The 25,009-nt window shown below is 42.8% G+C and overlaps 1 protein-coding gene across 3 annotated transcripts; it reads right to left on the reverse strand.

Annotated features, from left to right (window-relative positions):
- Positions 1-1,097: 1,097 nt before the first annotated feature.
- On the reverse strand, positions 1,098-20,385 carry mlpha (melanophilin a). Of its 3 annotated transcripts, none has more exons than XM_085794358.1 (15): positions 20,270-20,385; positions 18,542-18,763; positions 16,987-17,099; positions 16,000-16,044; positions 15,855-15,913; positions 12,659-12,748; positions 12,463-12,562; positions 11,146-11,339; positions 10,980-11,060; positions 10,677-10,895; positions 8,976-9,146; positions 4,272-4,433; positions 1,494-1,550; positions 1,325-1,373; positions 1,098-1,217 (listed from the first exon to the last, which is right to left on the reverse strand). In XM_085794358.1, the coding sequence occupies exons 1-15, from the start codon at positions 20,377-20,379 to the stop codon at positions 1,180-1,182; spliced, it is 1,710 nt and encodes a 569-aa protein (XP_085650484.1). In that variant the 5' UTR covers positions 20,380-20,385; the 3' UTR covers positions 1,098-1,179. The 3 variants fall into 3 exon arrangements, with proteins under 3 accessions (XP_085650484.1, XP_085650478.1, XP_085650491.1); XM_085794352.1 differs by having other exon boundaries at positions 12,463-12,565; XM_085794365.1 differs by lacking the exon at positions 8,976-9,146 and having other exon boundaries at positions 1,099-1,217; positions 12,463-12,565.
- Between the last annotated feature and the right edge of the window lie 4,624 nt (positions 20,386-25,009).

Below are 25,009 nucleotides of genomic sequence, written 5' to 3' on the forward strand. Positions count from 1 at the left end.
CCATTGTACATTTATTTTTCATTGTTTATATTCTCAAATGTTTTGGTTGAATGTACAAAACTTCATGGAAAAGAAAACTGGTCACTCAATACATCTACATGAAAAGGACATTTTTCTTTACTTTGATAATAACCAAATGGATAATGATTTACTTTTCTTTGTACAACTTGTTTTATTTTTTAGGAAAATTTCATATACACAAAAAATGGACTGACAGAAAACCAAACTTTACGGCACCAACACCAATGGACTTGAAATACCAAAAGCGTTAAAAACAAATTTTATTTTGGATAAATATTTATTTAATTAATATGATTTTCTTTACATCAATGCATTTTTATTTTTTTTATATAGGCCTACATGGTAATTATATACTGTTTGTATATTAATACTTTTATATATTTCTCTTCCCCTGGCACAACAGTAGGTTTGTTATGTTCATAATTGTAAAGTTTTCAAAATAAAAGCAGGATAATCAACAGTTTTACTCTTTTACTCATGATTTTAGTGAATGAAAAGTTCAGATGTGACATTACAACATTCACACACATTTCTAAATGTTTCCATGTATTTATTAACATATTGAATAAAACAGACTAAAATTGTCAGTAATTAATCAACAAATAAAAAGGACCAGGAGGAACTGACCGGTGGGAACTTCTTCTTTTGAAATGTCTCGATGATTCAGAAATGAATTACTCCAAAAAACAGTTTTTTTTTCTTCTTTGAACGTAACACGCTTCCATCATCATATCAGCTGTCAATCAATTAAAGCAAGAAGAAAGAATACCAAAGAATTGTTTCCATCATCATTTATTTATTATTATTGATCAAATTTGACATGAACAGGAACAAATCACTAATTTAACTTTATATTATTTTATTAAACTTAATTTATCTGGATAAATCTCATTTTTAACGTTCACTCATTAAACTTCATGTGTTTAAAATAAAGTTTCAGTGTTTGTTTTATTTTCTCTTCAAAGGACCAGGATGTGGATGATCTTCATCTTCATCCTCCTCCTCCTCCTCCTCCTCCTCCTCCTCCTCCTCCTCCTCCTCCTCATCATCATCATCTTCACCTGCTGCCGCCATGTTGGTCAGCAGTGTGTGTGTGTGTGTGTGTGTGTGTGTGTAACATGTGTGTGTTTATGAATGAACTTCTGTTGGTTCTCCTGCTCAGAACATGTTCGATTTCCACTGAGCTCCGTTCGCCTCTGAAATAAACCAGAAAAAAAAAAAATTCAGAATAAAATAAGTACTGTTTGTGTTGAGACCTCAGTTACCGTGACGACCATGTCCAGACGGATTCAGGATGTCTTACTGGAGAAATCCTGAGTGGACTTCTTCCTCTGGTGGTGAGATCCACCGACCTGCAGAGACACGACATCATCATCATCATCATCATCATCATCAGCAGCAGCAGCATCATCATCATCATCATCAGCAGCAGCAGCAGCATCATCAGCATCAACATCGTCATAGAAACCAACCTTCTTCTTGGAGGCGACGGCGCTCAGGGCGGCGATCTTGCTCTCAATGTCGGAAACCTGCAGAGAACCAGAGTCATGGATCAACATGGAGCTGCTGGAAATAAAGACCTGGTTCTCAACGTGTGGTCCGAGGACCCACAGCGGTCCTGGAGAGGGTTCAAGGGTCCACAACCTGTTATTGAAATTTTACCACTTTTTTCTACATCTTTTTTTTAACTTTTCTTTCTTTTTTGGGGAGAAAATTATACTACTTTTTCTAGAATTTTTGAAAAAAACTTTTTTGGTTTAAATCTTACCACTTTTTTCAAAAATTTATTTTCAAACTCTTTTTTTTAAGAACTTTTACCACTTTTTTTCTACAATTTTTAAACTTTTTTTAATAGAAATCTTACCACTTATTTCTAGAATTAAATTTTTTTTTTAATTTTTACCACTTTTTTCTAGAAATGTTTAAACTTTTGGTTGAAATCTTACCACTTTTTCTAGAATTTATTTTCAAACTCTGTTCTTTTACCACTTTTTGTCTACCATTTTTAAACTTTTTATGTATTTATTTATTTTTTGAGAATTTTTTACCACTTTTTTTAATATGTTTTTTAAACTTCTTTTTGGAGAAATTTTACAATTTTTTCTAGAATTTTTAAAAAACTTTTTGAGATATCTTACCATTATTTTTTCTAGAATCTATTTTAAAACTTTTTTTTTGAGAACTTTTGCCACTTTTTTGTAGAATTTTTAAACTTTTTATTTTATTTTACCTCTTTCTCTAGAATTTTTTAAAAACTTTTTTTGAGAATTTGCTTCTAAAACATTTTTTTTCTTTAAAAAAAAAAAAAACTTACCACTTTTTTCTAAAATTAAAAAAAAGAGAGAGAAAATTTTTTACCACTTTTTCCTAAAAATGTTTTTGGAGAAATTGTAACAATTTTCTCTACCATTTCTCTCCCATATTTCCAAAAATTAATATTTTTGTATTTCTGGTATTTGCCTCAAAGTTTTGTCCCATGGGGGTCCGTGGTCTAATTTGTGTCAGTTTAGGGTCCTTGAGAGAGGGACCCGTGTGCAGGGACAAGGGCGCCGCCATAGCTCAGCTCATCCATACCGGAAGTCACGACTGGAAGTTGCTTTTCTTCGTGTATATTATTTCTATGTTATTCTAAGAACCCCCCCTCTCTCTCTCTCTGGCCTGTCTCCTGGTCTTTTTACTAAACTTAAAGCAGAAGTAAGTGATATATTTGTGTTAATATAAGTCTTAAATAGTTGTATCTTCCGACAGCAATCACTTACATAGAGTGTTTGGACCGAAACACGGGTCTGTCAGTCACTCTGCTCTGTTCTGAGTCGAGGAGAAAACATTTATCATATCCTACAGTTTTTATCCAATGAGGAAAGAGAACGGCATGCAGGGCTGTATGTGCAGCCAAGGGATGCCGTGAATGTGGCGACGCAGGGACGAGGACTGTTATGGTGCGTTCAAGGAAACTCGTAACTCCTGTTTTTCCGACCTGTTGTATCAGTTTGATCTGGTACGAGTTCACAGGTCGGAAGTTACGAGTGGCCGTTATAGTGACTTTCACAGGTAAAACAGGTCGGAAAAACACGAGTGGGTTGCCTGGAACGCTACAAAGTCGTAAGTTGTGACTTGAAGCTGTAATTTACGATTTCAAAAGCCTGCCTGGAACGCAGCATTAGCGAAAACGACCGGATCGCTTACTTCTGCTTTAAAGGAGCATTATCGCAAATCCAAATTCTTAATTCGGCCACTAGATGGAGCCAGGCGGAGCATATCAGATATAAACAAGTGGGCAGCTGTCAGAGAGAGAGAGGAGCCTCGTTTAGTCCTCCCCCTACCCCCCTCCTCCCTCCTCCCCCCTCCTCCCTCCTCCTCCCTCACCAGGCTGAATGAACGTGCAATCGCGCGAAAGGATCAAAGAAAACTCGCTAGTGGAAGCGGCAGCTCTACTCGCGCACAACCACAACAACGGCAACAACAGCAACTGCAACTTCCCCCTACAAATGTATGATCGTTGGTGTGACGTGCAGACTGCAGTGGGACGATTCAGTGACTGTAAGCAGCCTAACACTGCTACATTACAATTTACTGTTGCATTTTTCCGGTTCGGAGGTCGGATTTGCCAGTTCCGAGTGCAATCGAACGCAGCAAGCGCCGGGCCGGCTTGGATCATAACAAAGACAAATTCTGCATTTGCCCCACGGACACTATACTGTTGGCGATTTTTTTTTTTTTTTTTTAAATTTAGTTATGGCTCCCCCCGACCTATCTTTTGCATATTTCAGCTTGTTTTATGCTATTACTGCTGTATTTGCAATAATGCTCCTTTAACCAACTCCTTTCTTCATTGTCTAAACCCAACCAAAGCACCCACCAAAGACATTTCATTTCTTTTTTCTCTCTCTCTCTCCTGGTCTGCTGTCAGCAGCAGCGGCGCTAACCGTTAGCCGTTAGCAGCGTTTTTTAATAACTTAATAAACGATCCATGCAAAAAAATATTTAGTTAGCTCAATCATGTTGTAACTAAGATATCCGCTGGAAAAAAATATTTTATCATGGACCATTTGAGTTACTGAGTTATTTTTTTTATCTGAGAAATGATACACACGAAGAAGAGCAACTTCCGGTCGTGACTTCCGGTATGGATCAGCTGAGCTAATGCCGGCGCTCTTGTCCCTGCATACGGGTACTCTTGGTCCTTGATATAAAAGTTGGAGAACCGCTGGATTAAAGAGCAGAAGAAGAGGAGACTGCAGTCCACCCACCTCGCTCTCGGCGCTCTGGACTCTGGCGGCCGTCAGCGCCACCACATCCTCCAGCTCCGACAGCTCCGAGTCCGTGGTCCCTCCGAAGTGGTTCTTGGCGCTGCGCTCCAGTTTGCGGAGTTTGGACTCGAGCTCGTAGGACTGACCGGCCGCCATGTAGACCTGCAACGGGCGAGAGGACGCACCTGGTGACCTGCTGGGACACCTCATCATTCACAGTCATTAACTAACGCACACTTGCTGCTGAGGGACCAGGACCAGGACCAGGACCAGGACCAGGACCAGGACCAGGACCAGGACCAGGACCAGGACCGGGACCGGGACCGGGACCAGGACCAGGACCAGGACCAGGACCAGGACCAAGACCAGGACCAGGACCAGGACCAGCTGGTCCCCGGCCCTGCAGGGCGGTTGGGGGGGGGGGTCAAGCCAGTCAAGACGTTTGTGTCATGCTTCAGACAAGGCGGGGGGGTGGGGGTGGGGGGTGGGGGGGGGCTTAGCGTGGCCTTTACACAGAGGTTAAAGGGATACACCAACATTTTTTTTTCCGTGTCTTGCCTCACTCCCATGTCCATGTCCATGGAGATAGAGAAATAGAGCCGTATCGCCCGTAATTAGCTTAGCTCAAACGAAGTGTATCCTGCCTCCACCTAAAATCATCAGAGAAACTCTTCAGCAACTCTAAACGGAAACCGGCGGGCCGATCTTCGTCTCAGAGCTGACAAAACTGTCCGGTAAGGCACCTTGAGCCAGGGCTCGACAGTGCGACAGTTTTGCTCGCATTTACGAGTTGATAATAGCCCGTGCGAATAAAAAATTGCATTCAGTCACATCAGTGCGACTCGGACAGAAACTGCATGCACCGCTTTGCATGCTGTTTAACGTGAGCAGTATCTCCCCCGCCCCGCCCCCCCCTGCCTGTTTGGTGATTTTGGCCGCCGCATTGATTAAAGCTTGTGTAGCCTACATCGGGGCCGTTCAGATGTAACGTCTTTTCCGCACATTACTTTCAAGGTAGACGCGCGTCATGCACGCCAAGGCGACACCGTAGCAGCGCACATTCGGTGCGATGCGCTTTTTTTCCGTGCACGTTCGACCTGCTTCTTCCTCCGGTACACAGTCTCGGGCTGTGTCTCTCCTACTGTTTCACACGGAGCTCTGCCCCAGGTGAAGGAAGCCCTTAGGTGGTACGTGGCCTCCGAGGCTACCGCGGAGCTATCAAAAAAAAAAAAAACGCTTGTCGCGGTGAGAACAGCTGACATGTGGTCACAGTCTCACAGTGCAACATTCATATAAACTTCAACCTCAAAGCTCCCTGTCTGACCTGTCCCTGAACATCACACAGGGGCAACATGGAGCTGCTTGTGTGACAGGTTGTTGAGGAAACATGTTTGGTGTTTTTACTGTTCTCAAATGTAAAAATGGGTCATGTTGGACCCTCAGCATTATTTAAGGCTTAAACAGCCTGCTACAACATTTTTCATTGTGCTCCTAAAAAATCTTAGTGTAGAGCCCTGTATGTAATGTTCAGCTTTTTATACTGAGGGAAATATAGGTTCACTGCTCATCAATACCCCCACCCCTGGGCCACATGCACACACATACAGCATAAAACTAAAAACTAATATTGGTTGTAAATATTCTATTTTCTCACACATATTTGCCTTGTTTGTCTTTCCTGATTTTTGTTAAGGCAAAGAGCCAGTTAAAACATAAAAAATTAGTCTACAGGGTTAGGATTATAGGCTAAATCTACTTTATTTGTTTGAAAATGATATTTTCACCAAAACTACAAAATTTTTATTGTGCTACTAAAAAATGTTGTGTGCTACTAAATTTTTCAGCATGGTAGCACAGTGCTACTTGGAAAAAAGCTTAGCGTCAAGCCCTGTGAGCGGTCAAATGCCGGTAACGGGACGAGATCGGTCAAAAAAAACGGAGGGTTCAAGCAAAGACGGTTTATTTTGGTTCAAGCTAGCTACATCGAGGGTAGCTTAGCTTGCTATTTCAAAAGCACAAATTCGTCATGGTTTTCTGTATGTAAAGGGGAACGGGTGTTTTATTTTGTGAAAGTAACCGGAGTGCGTTGGTCACAACGGCTAGCTTGAGTAGCGCCGAATTCGTCCAAACAACATTGTAAACAGCTGGTATTTAGACAAATTAACGACACACTGCTGATCTAAACGGCTACTTTCTCACCTAAACATGTTTGAAATGTTGATAAAGTGATATATTTACAGAGTTTATAGCTAAAATGAAATCAGCTTAGACTGCTGGTTTCGGGTAGGAGGCAGGCTAACACTACCTACCGTAAAACTTCAAATAATGGCCGAGTCCCAAATTGCCGCCGGTCCCAATTAACCGCCGAGTGTAGCAAAATATTTTTTATATTAAACGCCTATCCCAAATAAACGCCGGGTCAAACATTGTTTTTCTGGTTGCCAAAAAATATTCTATGCAAATATAGCGGGTGTCTCGTGACGTTAAAGTCGGCCGAGGACCGACGAGACGCCTCTGGGCTGGTTGCTCCTGCCCGGTCTGTCCACTCCTCTCATCCGCACTTCAGCACCTGTCCTGGGCTGCACAGTGTCGGCTCGGCTCGGCTCGGTTCGGCACGCTCCTCGTTTTAAATGACTTTACTCCTTTTAAAAAGTAGCGTAAACAGCCTACTGTTCTCTGATTACTCATACGCGTATTTAGATAGGCTATACGTTGCTACTTCATTCAATCAAAAAAAAAAAAAAAAAAAAGCGCTTGAGCTAAGCTAATTAGCGACTTTAGGTGGAGGCAGGCTAACACTACCTATACACTTCCAGCGTTTGAGCTAAGCTAATTAGCGACTTTAGGTGGAGGCAGGCTAACACTACCTATACACTTCCAGCGTTTGAGCTAAGCTAATTAGCGACTTTAGGTGGAGGCAGGCTAACACTACCGATACACTTCCAGCGTTTGAGCTAAGCTAATTAGCGACTTTAGGTGGAGGCAGGCTAACACTACCTATACACTTCCAGCGTTTGAGCTAAGCTAATTAGCAACTTTAGGTGGAGGCAGGCTAACACTACCTATACACTTCCAGCGTTTGAGCTAAGCTAATTAGCGACTTTAGGTGGAGGCAGGCTAACACTACCTATACACTTCCAGCGTTTGAGCTAAGCTAATTAGGCTAGTGACTTTAGGTGGAGGCAGGCTAACACTAACGATACACTTCCAGCGTTTGAGCTAAGCTAATTAGCGACTTTAGGTGGAGGCAGGCTAACACTACCTATACACTTCCAGCGTTTGAGCTAAGCTAATTAGCGACTTTAGGTGGAGGCAGGCTAACACTACCGATACACTTCCAGCGTTTGAGCTAAGCTAATTAGCGACTTTAGGTGGAGGCAGGCTAACACTACCTATACACTTCCAGCGTTTGAGCTAAGCTAATTAGCGACTTTAGGTGGAGGCAGGCTAACACTACCTATACACTTCCAGCGTTTGAGCTAAGCTAATTAGCGACTTTAGGTGGAGGCAGGCTAACACTACCTATACACTTCCAGCGTTTGAGCTAAGCTAATTAGCGACTTTAGGTGGAGGCAGGCTAACACTACCTATACACTTCCAGCGTTTGAGCTAAGCTAATTAGCGACTTTAGGTGGAGGCAGGCTAACACTACCTATACACTTCCAGCGTTTGAGCTAAGCTAATTAGCGACTTTAGGTGGAGGCAGGCTAACACTACCGATACACTTCCAGCGTTTGAGCTAAGCTAATTAGCGACTTTAGGTGGAGGCAGGCTAACACTACCTATACACTTCCAGCGTTTGAGCTAAGCTAATTAGCAACTTTAGGTGGAGGCAGGCTAACACTACCTATACACTTCCAGCGTTTGAGCTAAGCTAATTAGCGACTTTAGGTGGAGGCAGGCTAACACTACCTATACACTTCCAGCGTTTGAGCTAAGCTAATTAGGCTAGTGACTTTAGGTGGAGGCAGGCTAACACTAACGATACACTTCCAGCGTTTGAGCTAAGCTAATTAGCGACTTTAGGTGGAGGCAGGCTAACACTACCTATACACTTCCAGCGTTTGAGCTAAGCTAATTAGCGACTTTAGGTGGAGGCAGGCTAACACTACCGATACACTTCCAGCGTTTGAGCTAAGCTAATTAGCGACTTTAGGTGGAGGCAGGCTAACACTACCTATACACTTCCAGCGTTTGAGCTAAGCTAATTAGCAACTTTAGGTGGAGGCAGGCTAACACTACCTATACACTTCCAGCGTTTGAGCTAAGCTAATTAGCGACTTTAGGTGGAGGCAGGCTAACACTACCTATACACTTCCAGCGTTTGAGCTAAGCTAATTAGCGACTTTAGGTGGAGGCAGGCTAACACTACCTATACACTTCCAGCGTTTGAGCTAAGCTAATTAGGCTAGCGACTTTAGGTGGAGGCAGGCTAACACTACCTATACACTTCCAGCGTTTGAGCTAAGCTAATTAGCGACTTTAGGTGGGAGGCAGGCTAACACTACCTATACACTTCCAGTGTTTGAGCTAAGCTAATTACGGGCAATACGGCTCTATCTCCCTTGTTACTGCACGCACAGTCGAAAGGATGCGTCTCTCTGCTGGTCATGGACTTGGGAGTGAGGCAAGACACGTAAAAAAAAAAAATGTTGGCGTATCCCTTTAAGGGGGAGTGGGGGGCAGTTGATGTTTGAAGCTTACATTTTCCTCAAGTTCCCTGAACGCATCATCTGCCTGCTTTGCGTCAGCGCCCACTAAGTGGGGGCGCGGGGCGGGTTCTGACAGGCCGAGCTCGACCACCGCGTTCTCTGTGGCGTTAATGGTTCTCAGCACCTCAGTGGTGAGGTCACAGAGGGCGGCGGCTGTCGATCTCTGAAAGCCACACGCAGAGGGACACATGTTAGCAGCTGGAACACAACACCTGGTCCTGCGTCTGGACGGGGGAGGGAGGGGGAGGGGGGAGGACGGGGAGGTCAGTGTCGCCTTAGAGGTGGGACCTGCGTTAACGAGCTGGTTGATTATCAGAACGTTCCCTCTGAAGCCGGTTCACAGCTGAGAGGAAACTCAACAGGCTCAAGTAGAAACCTTCAGGTTCTGATTGGTCCCTGGACTCTGGTCTCTGGTCTCTAGTCTCTAGTCTCTAGTCTCTAGTTTCTAGTCTCTAGTCTCTAGTCTCTGGTCCCTGGACTCTAGTCTCTGGTCTCTGGTCTCTGGTCTCTAGTCTCTAGTCTCTAGTTTCTAGTCCCTAGTCTCTAGTCTCTGGTCCCTGGACTCTAGTCTCTAGTCTCTAGTCTCTAGTCTCTGGTCTCTAGTCTCTAGTCTCTAGTCTATAGTTTCTGGTCCCTGGACTCTAGTCTCTGGTCTCTGGTCTCTGGTCTCTGGTCTCTGGTCTCTAGTCTCTAGTCTCTGGACTCTGGTCTCTGGTCTGTAGTCTCTGGACTCTGGTCTCTGGTCCCTGGACTCTAGTCTCTGGTCTCTGGTCTCTAGTCTCTGGACTCTAGTCCCTGGACTCTAGTCTCTGGTCTCTAGTCTCTAGTCCCTGGACTCTAGTCTCTAGTCTCCGGTCTCTGGTCTCTGGTCTCTAGTCTCTGGTCCCTGGACTTTAGTCTCTGGTCTCTAGTCTCTGGACTCTGGTCTCTGGTCTCTAGTCCCTGGACTCTGGTCTCTAGTCTCTAGTTTAGACTCTAGTCTCTATTCCTTAGTTTAGTCACTAGTCTCTGATCTTTAATTTAGTCTCTTGTCTCTAGTCTCTAGCTTAGTCTTTAGTTTAGACTCTAGTCTTTAGTCTTTAGTTTAGTCTCTAGTCTCTAGTTTAGTCTTTAGTTTAGACTCTAGCTTAGTCTTTAGTTTAGACTCTAGTCTTTAGTCTTTAGTTTAGTCTCTAGTCTCTAGTTTAGTCTTTAGTTTAGACTCTAGTCTTTAGTCTTTAGTTTAGTCTCTAGTTTAGTCTTTAGTTTAGACTCTAGTCTTTAGTCTTTAGTTTAGTCTCTAGTCTCTAGTTTAGTCTTTAGTTTAGACTCTAGTCTCTCTGTTCATTAGGAGTTGTGGTTTCCACCTTTCAAAGTTCAAACGGAGTCCAGCTCAGACCTGGACCAGACTGAAGTGGACCAGTCCAGACCAGTTCAGACCGGTTCAGACTGGTCCAGACTGATCCAGACTGGTCCAGGCTGGTCTGGACTCCTTGTCCCTGTCCTTATTGTCTACTCTGTCAGACGATGTGATGCTGATGTCACTAGTGGGCGGAGCTTCTTGTTGGGGACAAGCTGAGCCATGCTGTGACCTCATCACAAACACCAGCTGGTCCAGAGACCAGATCCAGGACCTGAACTCTGAACCGGACCTGGACCAGAGACCAGATACAGGACCTGGACTCTGGACCGGACCTGGTCTGAGCCGTCCTACCTTCTGGGCCTGCGTGGGCATCTCGTCGCTGGAGGAGCTCAGGTCTTTGTCCTTCAGCGAGTCCAGCGTGACCACGGGCGCCCGGGCCCCGCCCACCTTCCCCAGGGGGAGGGGCTTCTTGGCCTCGTCGTCCGACGCTCCGTCGCTCAGGTTTCCCGCCAGCTGGCTCAGCTTCCTCCGCAGCTTCTCCTCCTCGCTGGGCGCCGAGGGGCCGGCGTCCTGCGGACACAGACGGGGACATAGAGATCAGGACGGCGTCTCCGGCGGCGAGGGCGGGAGGACACGTGTCACCGATGATGTCACCTCATCGCCGGGCGTCATCTTCTCCTCCAGGCGGCTCAGCAGACTCTCGATGGCTGACATGCGCTTGTTCAGCTCGTTGATCTGAGGTCAGAGACAAACAAACCGTCAGCGTCACGTTCAGTCGCCAGGTGACAACGCAGCGCTGTGATTGGCCGGCGGCTCTTACGGGCGGGCCTTGACCCAGGTTCTCCTGCGACGACGCGCGGCTGTTCTTGCGGCGGTGCGGCGGCTGCTGGTACACGGGGGCGTAGCGCTGGTACTCCTCCTCGTCAGAGGTGTCCACGTACTGTTGCCGAGCAACCGACGAACTGATCTTAGACAGAGAGCGAGTCCGGACCATCCGGCTGTCGCCATAGTCGTCTGACATCACACATTTGAAGGTGGAGGAATAAAACAAAACCACAAAATCCAGGTTAAATTAAATTAAAAACAGACAAAACAGTTAAAGATTAAAGGAATAGTTCACCAAAAAATGAAATTCAGTCATTGTTGCCTCCCCCTCATGCTGATGAATACTCCGGAGTGGTTTTTTATTCCTCAAAGTGCATCTGGAGACCTGGGAGGCCGGTTCCTAGTCCAACCAAAACTTTATATGAGAGTAGGCTATTAGCGCCCGACACAAAAAACGTCCATAAAACTACACAATAACCATTTAATATTCCTCCACACTGCTCGTCCACTGCAATCCAAGTGTCCTGAAGGGATATAGTCCAGAGTTTACTGGAAACTATGACATTGAGGAAAGGCCAGTCATGTTTTAAATTCAATCCAGGACTGTTTAGGCTGTAAAAATGTCCTAAATTATGTAGTTTCTAGTAAACTCTGGAATATCTCCCTTCAGGACACTTGGATTGCAGTGGACGAGCAGTGTGGAGGAATATTAAATGATTTTTGTGAGGTTTTATTTCTTTATTACTCTCATATAAAGTTTTGGTTGGACTAGGAACCGGCCTCCCAGGTCTCCAGATGCACTTTGAGGAATAAAAAACTACTCCGGAGTATTCATCAGCATGAGGGGGAGTCAACAATGACTGAATTTCATTTTTGGGTGAACTATTCCTTTAGTTGTAGTTGTAGTTGTAGTTGTAGTTCCTCCAACAGGCAGCAGAGGGCGACACAGACAAACAAACTGAAGTCAATCACAGACAAAGTAGTTAGACGCTCTCACTGCTGCACATGTCCAGGTGTAGTATATAGACCTTTTCAGAGAGTATAAACAAAGACAGGTGTGGCTCATTAGAAAACGCTCTGGTACACTAAATGGAATGGAGCCTTAATTAGTATCCTTGGTAACACCTGTATTTGTTTATACTCTCTGAAAAGGTCTATACAGGTGTGTACAAGTGTATGTGTGTAAGGCAAGGCAAGGCAAGGCATCTTTATTTATATAGCGCATTTCATACCAAGGCAACTCAATGTGCTTTACATAAAGTGTACAGGTGTACTGTGTGTACTGTGTATACAGGTGTGTGCGTGGACTGACCAGGTCTCATGGCGTAGCGGTCCAGACTCTTCCTGCGGTTGGAGCGGTGGTTGTGGGCGTCGTAGTCCACGTCGTTACGGTAACACCGCTCCTCCTGCATCTGCTGCAACAGTCCCAGGTGAATCCAGGTGAGTGGGCGGGGCTATGAGCAGCGTGGACAGGTGTGAGACCGGTGTGAGACCGGTGTGTGACCTACCTGCACCGACTGGCGCCGGGAGTGGGGGAAGTAGTCCTCCGAGTCGAAGTCCATGGGATGAACCGACAGCAGCCGCTTGCTCTTCCTCATCTGAAACCACAACAGGAAGTTGTTACACCGGCGCCGTCTCACCTGCGCTCTGCTCATAGATATACACTGCTCAAAAAAATACAGGGAACACTTAAAGGGATAGTAGCATTTTTTTTTAAGTGGGGTTGTATGATCTACAAATAGCTCCTAAGTACTTTAATTGCAGTAGAAGACTCTCTGCACTCCTCCCGTTAGCAACGCCAGCCCATAATAGTCCTGCCCAGAGATTTACAACATACAGTGTTGTGAATGGACCCAAAGAAACGGCCTATTTTCGCGGCCTATATAGCGAACAATGGAACTGTGTATTTTTTTTCAGGTAAAACCTCTTTTAAAAAATGCTACTATCCCTTTTAACAACACATTGTAATGGTGCGTTCCAGGCAACCCGTAACTCGTATTTTTCCGACCTGTTCCTATGGTTACCCGTTAGAACGTACAGTCAAACTCGTAACTTCCCACCTGTGAACTCGTACTAGATCGATCTACTCCCAGTTCCCAGTTCGTAACTCGTAACTTGCCTGGAACGCTACAAACTCCTGACTTGAAGTCGTGACTTACGGGTTAAAAAGCCTGCCTGGAACGCACCATAACTCCAAGTATAGATAGATATCACGTGACGTCACACAGCGTTCGCAGCCGGTCACAGCGCCATCTTGGGTACCGACTTCCAAAGGCAGTCTATGGGCTGTGACCTAATACATCCATGGCTGTGACATCAAATCTCACAAAAATAGTGGATAAACCTTTTTTTATTACATGGCACTATTGAATGTCGTATTCCGATAATTTATTGATATTTCTGATATTTATTTACATCTTGATTTTGCATTTAACAGTCTGTTATTCCTTTTTAACAGATCGTTGCTAAGTAAAATACACTAGGTAGGGACGCCGCTCTGATCAGCGCAGCACAGAAAAGAGAAACTATGCAGGATATTTACTTTCTGTTTCATTTTTTACCGTCATTAAACAGCTTGGGAGACATGTACGCCAAGGGAGGCTGCCTCACTCTACTGAGTCTGAGCAGCACGTAGGTTCACGTTGCTTTCGTGAATTGTAAACACACAGACGCCCCCTCGGTTTTAGCGTCCAGCAGTTTAGCGGCTAATTCAACTGCAGTGATGGATAACTGTACCGGAGAGGCTAAACATGAGCTTCATCTGAGGAATAAACGGCAGCTTTTACCTGACGGGAGACCGACGCCTGAGCTACGGTAGCTAACAGCTAGCAGCTAGCAGGTTTTTACCTACTTTTCCTCTCTCCCTCCCTCCCTCCCTCCCCCCTTTCTTATACACGCACACGGCCCAGGTTGTCTGTCATATCTGTTGTAAACCTTGTAATAACAGCTTGTTGAGTACAGTTAACACTATTGTTGCCTCGGTTTGAGTGTGGATTATTAATTGTTAACGGTTTGTTTAATGTCAGTGGTGGTCATCGCGTCCTGATGAGTTGGGTTTTAATAACAGCTGATAACATAACTGTGTAGATGGTGTGGATTGTGATGAGAAGGTGTTGCACATATTTTAAGACTTATCTGTGCAAACCATTGTGCAAAACCTGTTTGTTGTGACTTTTTGCGTGATAAGATGATTTGCCGAATTCTTCTTCCATTCCTGCAGCCTTTTGTCTCAATGTTAACGATGGCAAAATGTCCAGATATTTTATTACTTTATGAAAATAAATGTCTGTGAGTTAAAAAGAAGTGGGCTACGCATTTCTGATTTGATTTGGCTTTTCGTGTATTTGGAGGAGAGACAGAGCGAGCGAGAGAGAGAGAGAGAGAGAGGTCCGCTGGGTGAGCTAGATTAACTTTTAACGGGAGAGAGAGCGGCGCACCGCGCTGTCAAAGCTCGTCTCAGCAGAAATGGTGTGTGCTTTCAAGGCAAGGCCATCAGAATGAGAAATATCCATATCCAAACTACATCAGGCAGCAGTCTTCTGGTCAGAGAGGCTGTGGCTGCACTGAGCTGAATAGAGGTTAACTCAGTGTTCGGTACCCAGCATGGCGGCGGCCAGGTGGAACGCGTCGTGACGTCACCTTACTGATAAGTATCTATATCACACCCGTGTGAAATCAACCTGAGATGATAATTTTTACATTGATCATTTTTATGTTATTTTGTTCTCAACACACTCTACTATAACGATTTTAAACTGCAATATTTCATTAATTGAGATCTAAGATGTGTTGTTTAAGTGTTCCCTTTATTTTTTTTGAGCAGTGTATATACTGATAGATATATATACTGACTAGATGCCGCGTTCCCAGGCAACTTTATTGAGTGGAATGCGTCAACGTGGCGGCCATCTTGGTCAGGGGGAAGCCATGTCTACTTCCTGCATTAGAGGTCTATCAACCATTAAAATCGCCATAACTCACCGAATATTCAACCGATTTTCAAGCCGTTTGGTTTATTATAAATGTCAGACATATATTTATGATACAACAACAAACAAAAAAAAAATTGGAAATTTTTGAAAAATGTTTTTTTAAAGGGACAACGAGGAGTTTTGGAAAAGCGAAGCATTTTCACACTACATTTATGAGCCTCCGCGCACCGTGAAATTCTTTGACCGGCGCAAGACAGACTCATGTTTTCATTCATCAAGAATTAAAGTCAGAGGTTGGAAGACGATCACATACCGTCGTAGTTCCGACCATAAACGGCGATTCGGCGGCGTTATTCTCATGACTCACCACGAAACCGAAAGTAAGGAAACACTGGTCGGCTCGCCCAGCATTTCCACCACCACTAATAATAACAAAATAACGATAGAGACAAAACAATATATTTATCGAAAATGGGCCCATTAACAAGTGTAGATTCATCCACATTAATATGAGACTTTTTTATAACCATATAGAAACTCCTCGTTGTCCCTTTAATGTATTAAACATACACTTACATACTCAGACACACACCCACATGCATAAATACACTGAAATATGTTCTACAGTGTCTGACTGCTGGTTAGACATATACACTAAATGTCTATGGTCAGAAACCCCAGACCAAGATGGCGGCGCTATTGACGTACGCTGAGAAGCAGAAGGCGGCCTCTAGTCAGTATATATATCTATGCGCTCTGCTCACGTCTTTACCACTTTGTAGCGCTGAGCCTCGGCCTCGCCGGGGTCGTCCTCGGCGCCGTTGTACATGTCTGCAGGTACAAGAACATCAGAGCAGCATCACATACCTGCAGCTGGTTGTGTTGTTGGTGTGTTGTTGTTGTTATCGTTGACTTACACTTGTGAACATCCGGCATGCTCTGAGTGTCGTCGTCACGGCCACCTGAGGAAACAGACAGGTGAACAGGTGAACAGGTGAGGAACAGGCAGAGATGGACAGAGTACTCCACCCCAGTACTTGAGTAAGAGTACAAATACTACTGTTCAAAATTTACTCCGTTACAAGTAAAAGTAGCTCAGTCGACATGTTACTCGAGTAAGAGTAAAAAAGTACTTGCTTTTAAAGGGACAACAAGGAGTTTCTATTTGGTTATAAAAAAAGTCTCATATTAATGTGGATGAATCTACGTTACCACTTGTTAATGGGCCCATTTTAGATAAATATATCGTTTTGTCTCTATCGTTATTTTGTTATTATTAGTGGTGGCGGTTCGTGGCGAGTCATGAGAATAACGCCGCCGAATCACCGTTTATGGTCGGAACTACGACGGTATGTGATCGTCTTCCAACCTCTGACTTTAATTCTTGATGAATGAAAACATGAGTCCGTCTTGCGCCGGTCAAAGAATTTCACGCTTTCGCTTTTCCAAAACTCCTCGTTGTCCCTTTAAATGTACTTTAAGTAAAAGTAAGAGTAAGATTAAATGTCTTATTCTTCACATCAATGAATGACTCTAATTGTTTCTAAATGAATGTAAGGAGCTTTTAACTCTTGTTAGTGAGAATGAACTCTTTGAAAGCAGCTGTACTGATGTGCTGCTTTTAGGGGTTAGGGTTTCCTTCTTTGACAAACACAGCTTGTGTCCAATAGGATTTTAGAAAAAGACCTGAAAGTAACCAGTACTTTTCAGCCTTCCTACTAATTAACTCCAGTAAAAGTACAAATATTTATCTTGGAAATGTATTCAAGTAAGAGTAAGAAGTACCAAAGAAATCTAATACTCAAGTAAAGTACAAGTAAATTTACTCTGTTACTGTCCACCACTGTGAACAGGTGGTGAGGGTTAGGTCAGGTCAGGTGAGTGGTACAGCTGTGATGACTCACCGTCTCCGTTCAGCCTCTTGTACAGTGACCTCATCACCTTGGCGCTGCCGAAGCGTTTGAATCGGTTTCTGACGTTGTCATGGTACCAACCCAGAGTCCCCATCTTCAACACCCTGTACGCAGCAGCAACAACGACATCATCATCAACAACAATGACATATGTTCTGACTTTCATGGTCAGAACATATTGATCACATTATAAAGAAAACGGGTAAAAGTATCGCAGTGACAAGACAATGTTCCAAGTTGAATCAGATACTCTGAATCAAGTAATCAAGGCTCTAGTGTCGTCCCATCTGGATTACTGCCCCATTATTATTTGGTCGTCTGCAGCCACCAAAGATATTAGAAAACTTCAAATTGCACAGAACAAAGCAGCTAGAGTTGCTCTCAGTTGTTCACTGCATGCAAATATCTTAAAAATGCATCGGAATTTATCATGACTTCTGGTTGAAGACAGACTAAAATTAAGTCTCCTAACTTTCATGAGGAATTTGATTAACAGTAAAAAAAAACAAAAAAAAACACAATATTTCTCAGACCAGATAGTGTTCAGCAGAAATGTCAACAAATATCCAACCAGACAATCAAGATATGATCATTTACTGGCACCTAAACCAAGAACAAACTTTTTAAAACATACTGTAATATACAGAGCCATTATAGGATGGAACACATTACCTAATAATAACAAAAATATTAACTCAAAACACATTTTTAAAAAGGTAGTAAAAAACTAAACTGAAAATTCAATGAGTAAGAAATATATAACGTATTACAATTTAGTAATTTTGCTGTTTGTACAGTTGTTTAAGATTGTGTGTGTGGTGTTTTTAATCATCATTTTTAAAAGAACAATAATTAGTTCAAAGAATATTTTTATTTTTATTTATTTTTATTTTTTATCAGTAATTTTTGTTTAACTCATTGAGTGCCATTGACGTATATACAGTATACGTCAATCAAAATACAACGCTTGGGTGCCATTATATGTCTTTTTTTTTTTTTTTTGTACAATGAAAAAACATGTGAAATGAAATTTTCAGATGTCTTACATGTTTTTGAAGCCAAAATTAAAACAGATAAATCACTGTTTTTCTTGAGACTCTCTTTCACGAAAACGCATTTTTCTCAGCTTTTTAGGAAAAAAAGGGGTCTTTTTGGTGCAACCAGGCTCTATTCAATTTAAGATAAATCAAGAAACAAACAAATGTTTTTTCCCCTAGTTAAATAGAGAGTCTCCTCTTTCCTTTGAGCTGTTTGGTGTTTTCAGAGTCATAGTACAAAATATTCTGTGGATCTTGAAATATTACTCAAAATGCCCCGAAACGCTGGCACATGGCACTGACCATTTTATAAAAGGGCTGGCACTCAATGAGTTAATCAATTACTAATAAATAAAAGTCAAGGACAATAAAGGTCTAAAGTCTAAAATATAAAAGTCTAAAGTCTAGACATTTCCGGCGACCCCATGTGGGGTCCCGACCCCAAGGTTGAAAAACACTGCTATAAAAAAACAAATAAAATCAAAAATCCCCCCCTGCCCCCTCCTCACCTGGTCATGCGGCAGTTGTCGCACACCCAGCCGTGCTCCTTCTTGTTGTAGCGGCTGCAGGACTTGCAGGTGAAGCTGTGACAGTCCAGACACTGGCGCTTGCTGTTGACCAGGAACTTAAACGGCTGCAGGCAGCGGATGCACAGCGAGTCCGACACGCGGCTCTCGGCGCCCAGCAGCTCCCGCTTTGTGTCCTCCTTCTCGATCTTCGTCTTCAAGTCCCTGGAACAGAGACACAGTCTATTAGAATCTGCTTCAGGCCGAACATCCCAGGATGAGATCAGACTCAGACAAGAAATGTAAAATCAACAGCACAACACTGAGCTATAGAAGAAAATCCAACAACAAAACGATAATAAGACAAGATAACTTTGTCAATAAAGTTTGTACAACACAGGTTCCTGAACAGCTGTGTGATGAGGACAGATGTGCAGCACATGTGTGTGAATGAGCCATTAGAGCTCCATTAGACTCAGGTAGCACAGAACCGAGCCTGACAGTCCAGTCTGAGGGTTCATAGTTCCCAATTGCTACACTTCATCAAACTTTATTCACACTGAGGCCAGAAACAACCACATGACCATGTGACCAGAGTCACGGAGCTGTCTCATGCTGCCTTCATGTGCTATGGTACAGATGGTAAACCAGTGTGTTGTGTTCACGTGCTTTTGTTGTTGTACAGAGAAAATAAAGGTGGTGGACACATAGATTCAGACTTGTTACTTGGGTAAAACAATCTTGGATTGCCTAATTCATCTCTTACAGCAAGAAGATGAATTATCAAAACTCAAACGGTAAATATTAATATTAATGGAGATTTAGCACTGGCTATTTGGCTAGCTTTTTAAAAGTGTTTTTTACATGCACGCATACATAAAGTGAATGTCCGCTAACTGTTTTCTAAAGGCTTGCCATACTACACTGCCTGTAGCAAGACAATCCAGCTGTCTTAAAAACTGGAACTGCCTGGATGACAGTTGCGCGCCGCCATGTTGAAAAGGTCAAAGGTTATTCTCATCTCATCAGCTTGGGCATCAAAACATTCTACGAGCTGCGCAGTGGAAAATACCACATGAGAGGGTGTTCATGTGCACTTTTCACATCGCCTTTTGGTATTTACCATAATTACCATAGCACATGAAGGCACCATCAGTCACTGTGGTTTGTGATGATGTCATTTCCTCTGATAATGACATCATCCATCCGTCAGTGTTGTGTTCACTGGTCACTGATCAATGTTATTGATCGTCAGTGTCTGTTGGAACATCCTGTCTGGGAGTCATTGCCCCAGGGGCTGATGGGAGTTGGAGTCTTCAGTGGAAACAGTGGGAGTCGTTGCCCCAGGGGCTGATGGGAGTTGGAGTCTTCAGTGGAAACAGTGGGAGTCGTTGCCCCAGGGGCTGATGGGAGTTGGAGTCTTCAGTGGAAACAGTGGGATCTTTGTGAGCTTCCTGTCTTCTGCTGCAGCCTCGTCCGTGTGACCGAGACGTGATCCGCTGTGACACAACGACGCCTTTCACACACACACACACACACACACACACACACACACACACACACACACACACACACACACACACACACACACACACACACACACAGGCACACAGACACACAGACACAGACACACACACACACACACACACACACACACACAGACACACAGACACACACACACACACATACACACACACACACACACACAGACACAGACACACACACACCTACCCCAGCCTCTCCTCCTCCGTCTTGCGCAGGTTGAAGTCTCGTTGAATCACCTCCCACACGTGTTTCGCCTCCTCGTCGGACAAACGAGACAGATCCAGTTTCCTCTCCATGGCTCTGTGGACATGACATCATCATGACATCATCATCATCGTCGTCATCGTCATGGTGACTGTGCGTCTTTAGGATTTAGGATTCACTGAACTTTTATTCATAAAGTTGAGAAGAAAAAAGTTAAAATGATGTTAAACTACAATAAAAAAAGAGTCGTAGTGATGATGTCATCCTGTCTGGTGATGTCATAGTGATGTCATCAGACCAATATCTGACTCAGCAACTTTAACCAGAGGTAAAGACGTTCTGTTGGACGACACCCAAGTCCAGTCCAGGTTAGTCCAGGTCCTGGTTCTGGACCATCACTGCTTTAACTCAGTGGTGGACACTAACGGAGCAAATTTACTTGAGTACTGTACTTAAGTAGTACATATCCAGAGGATTTGTACTTTACTTGAGTATTAGATTTCTTTGGTACTTCTTACTCTTACTTGAATACATTTCCAAGACAAATATTTGTACTTTTACTGGAGTTAATTAGTAGGAAGGCTGAAAAGTACTGGTTACTTTCAGGTCTTTTTCTAAAATCCTATTGGACACAAGCTGTGTTTGTCTGTGAAGGAAACCCTAACCCCTAAAAGCAGCACATCAGTGCAGCTGCTTTCAAAGAGTTCATTCTCACTAACAAGAGTTAAAAGCTCCTTACATTCATTTACAAACTATTAGAGTCATTCATTGATGTGAAGAATAAGACATTTACTCTGACTCTGACTTTTACTTAAAGTACATTTAAAAGCTACTTTTGGATAAAACAAGTACTTTTTTACTCTTACTCGAGTAACATTTTACTTGTAACGGAGTAAATTTTGATCAGTAGTATTTGTACTCTTACTCAAGTAGCTACTGGGGTTGAGTACTCTGTCCATCTCTGCTTTAACTTGACTAAGCAGCTGACACCACACCCTGATGATGATGATGATGAAGATGAAGAACTCCTCTAATGTTTAAAACTTTAAACAGACGATCGATCGATCAGATCATCGACTCCTTCAAAATAAAAGCCTTTTTCCAACATGAAGACGTTTAGTTTAGTTTGTTAAATAATTTACTGATCAATTAACCGATCGGCTGCAGATATTAACGATCACATGACAGAACGATTAACTCATTAAAACTAATTATCAGACCAGACAAACTGATAAGAGACATGTGAGGTCATAATGAGGCAGAGATGAGATTGATTAGTTGATTAGTTGATTAGTTGATTAGTTTGATTAGTTTGATTAGTTTGATTAGTTTAAAGTTAAATGAGATTAAGGAGAAGAACTGACCGTGTTTCGTTGTGTCTCAGGACGAAGTGAAGAGACGACTCAGATTCAGCTGAGAGAGTCAGCTGATCACATGACGACTCCTCCTGACACACACACACACACACAATACACAAAACAACACAACAACACAGCACAGAGACACACTGCTGCAGGCCACACTAACCCAGACACACTAACAGCGTTAAGAAATCAAGATATATTAAATAATAAAGAGAATAGAAGGAGAAAAAAGAAAAAGAAGGAGCAGAAGAGGAAGAAGAGAGAGGAAGGGGAAGAAAATGAAAAAGAAGAAGGAGTAGAAGAGGAAGAAGAGAGAGGAAGAGGAAGAAAAAGAAGGAGTAGAAGAGGAAGAGGAAGAAGAGAGAGGAAGAGGAAGAAGAAAAAGAAGGAGTAGGAGAGGAAGAGGAAGAAGGGGAAAAAGAAGGAGTAGAAGAGGAAGAAGAAAAAGAAGGAGTATTCTGGAGGACTTCAGCACCTTTTCAGGTTATAAATTAAATTTGGGGAAAAGTGAGTGTTTTCCCATTAATACTGCAGCATGTCTTCTTCAGCAGTCAGATTTACCTTTTCAGTTTAGTCCATCAGGGTTTAAATACCTAGGTATTAACGTGACTCGTTCTTTATCCAGCCTTGCATCAGCTAATTTCACTCCCCTTATCTCAAAGATTACATCTGATTTTCAAAGATGGGGTAACCTCCCCCTTTCATTAATCGGCAAGATCAATGTTGTTAAAATGAATATCTTACCAAAACTTTTATTTTTATTCCAGTCAATTCCTCTTTTTCTACCTAAACATTTTTTTGACTCACTGGACAAGATAATTTGTTCTTTTATTTGGGGCGGGAAGTCACCTAGAGTTCGTAAATCATTACTGCAGAGATGCAGACTTAGTGGAGGACTTGCATTACCTAATTTCCAAGCCTATTATTGGGCTGCTCACATCCATAAACTTTGCTACTGGTTAAAATCTTCTGGACCCTCTTGGTGTAAATTGGAACTATCATCATGTACAGGAGCTTCCATACCTGCTCTACTTTATTCCTCTTTACCTGCAAAACCCTCTTTATATACTAAGAATCAAGTGGTTCTAAACACACTTAAAATCTGGTTTCAATTTAGGCGGCACTTTAAATTTGTAGCTGCATCCTCCTCAAGTCATATTAATAACAACCATTTATTTCCTCCATCACTTTCAGACTCAACATTTTCAATGTGGCACACAAGGGTATTACGCAATTTAAATATTTATATGTAGGTGGTGTATTTGATAGCTTTGCGAATTTGTCATCTCGCTACGGCCTCCCTGTTAGTCATTTATTTCACTATTTTCAAACTCGCAGTTTTGTTACTAAGTGTTTACCAAATTTTCCCTCTTTACCACCGGAACAGCAATGGGAAACGAACGATGTTATCATTTACTCCTCATCACAGAGGAATCACTTCGAAATTGTACAATATTATTTTGGCTCTTAGCGACCATTCAAATGTTAAACTTAAGTGTACATGGGAAGAGAAACTTGGAATACAAAACATGAGGAGTCCTGGGGAAAAGCCATAGAGAGGGTAAAATCTACCACTTCTTGTGCACGTCTTGGACTTATTCAATTTAAGGTTCTACACAGGGTGCCTTTCTCCAAGTCTAGACTGTCGGTACTATATCCGGAACTGGAAGACAAATGTGATAAATGTCATGGCTCTCCTTGTCACCTCAGTCATATGTTTTTTCTATGTCCTGTTCTGAAAGATTTTTGGGCGGGTTATTTTGTTATTATGTCAACTGTTCTTGGTGTAAATCTCCAACCTTGCCCTCTGATTGCTATATTTGGGATTCCTAACCCCTCACTTGCACTCAACTCTACACAAAAGGATATTATAGCTTTCACATCCTTACTTGCAAGACGTTTATTATTGTTACATTGGAAATCTGCTAAATATCCTTCTATCTCACGGTGGCTTAAAGACATGATGTTTTTTTTAAAGCTTGAGAAAATTAAATATAAGGATGTACAGTAAAATTTTTCCACAAATGGCAACCCTTTATTTCCTATTTCACTAATTTAGAGGTACTACCTGATTGAATTTCTGCCTATTACCATTGTACATTTTATATTGCATAAACAACCAGTAGTATGCGTGTTTGTCGTGATGTGCCGAGTTGGGGCATGGGTGGGTGGGGGGTGTTCACTGTTTTTGTATGTCTGTTTGTTTTTTTTTATTCTGCACTCTGTAATTTAATGTAATTATTTTTCCTCTACAATTTTATCAGAGTGTGTTTTTGTTAATTTTCGTTTGTTGATGTGTATATGTAACTGTTTACATATACATATATGTTAAAAGAAAAAAAGAAAAGAAAAAGGAGTAGAAGAGGAAGAAGAGAGAGAGGAAGAAGGAGAAAAATAAGGAGTAGAAGAGGAAATAAATAGATAAATAGATACTCTGTCAGTTGTTCAGCACACTGGTAAAAGAAAGTTCATTGTTTAAAACAGCACAGGAAGTTGTTGTGGCACCAAATGTCAGAGAAGCTTCCTGTCTCCCATCAGTCTGTAGCAGGAGAACTCCAGTCTGATCCTGGTCTCCCATCAGTCTGTAGCAGGAGAACTCCAGTCTGATCCTGGTCTCCCATCAGTCTGTAGCAGGAGAACTCCAGTCTGATCCTGGTCTCCCATCAGTCTGTAGCAGGAGAACTCCAGTCTGATCCTGGTCTCCCATCAGTCTGTAGCAGGAGAACTCCAGTCTGATCCTGGTCTCCCATCAGTCTGTAGCAGGAGAACTCCAGTCTGATCCTGGTCTTCCATCAACCTGTAGCAGGAGAACTCCAGTCTGATCCTGGTCTTCCATTCTATTTCTCCTGGAGATGTAGATTGCCATTTTTGCCTCCCCCACGATAAAATTCAGCAGCTGCCACATTGCCCTATTCTCTTTTCTATATCCCGCCCCATACATAAATACTGCAGTTGTAAAAGTTTGACTAAAAAGACTAAAAACACTTGTCAATAGAGTAAAAAACGCAGAGAGCCGCCCACACTCGCTAAAAATGTGGAAAGTCGTCTCCCTCACTCCGCAAAAAGGAACTGGTTAACAGCAGCATTAAGAACAGATGAATTATCAGTCCATACTATGTCACACAACTCTATCAAATTCAATCACACAATTGCGACAGAGAAAAACAGGACATAATCAACTGAGCAAATGACGACAACAGAAAAAGACTCAGAAACTCAGGACCAGTGAGTCCTCCTGGACCGAACACAAAACCCCATTTACAGCCCAGGTCTTCACAAAACCCTCTATTTGGTCAGTCAGCCTGTAGAAGCTGAACTCCACCCTCAGCCGAGCTGCCAGCATCCCCGTAACCATAGC

Source organism: Trachurus japonicus, chromosome 2 (genome assembly GCF_045865225.1).
Source record: "Trachurus japonicus isolate A0001 chromosome 2, Traja_1.0".
Classification (NCBI taxonomy): Eukaryota; Metazoa; Chordata; class Actinopteri; order Carangiformes; family Carangidae; genus Trachurus; species Trachurus japonicus.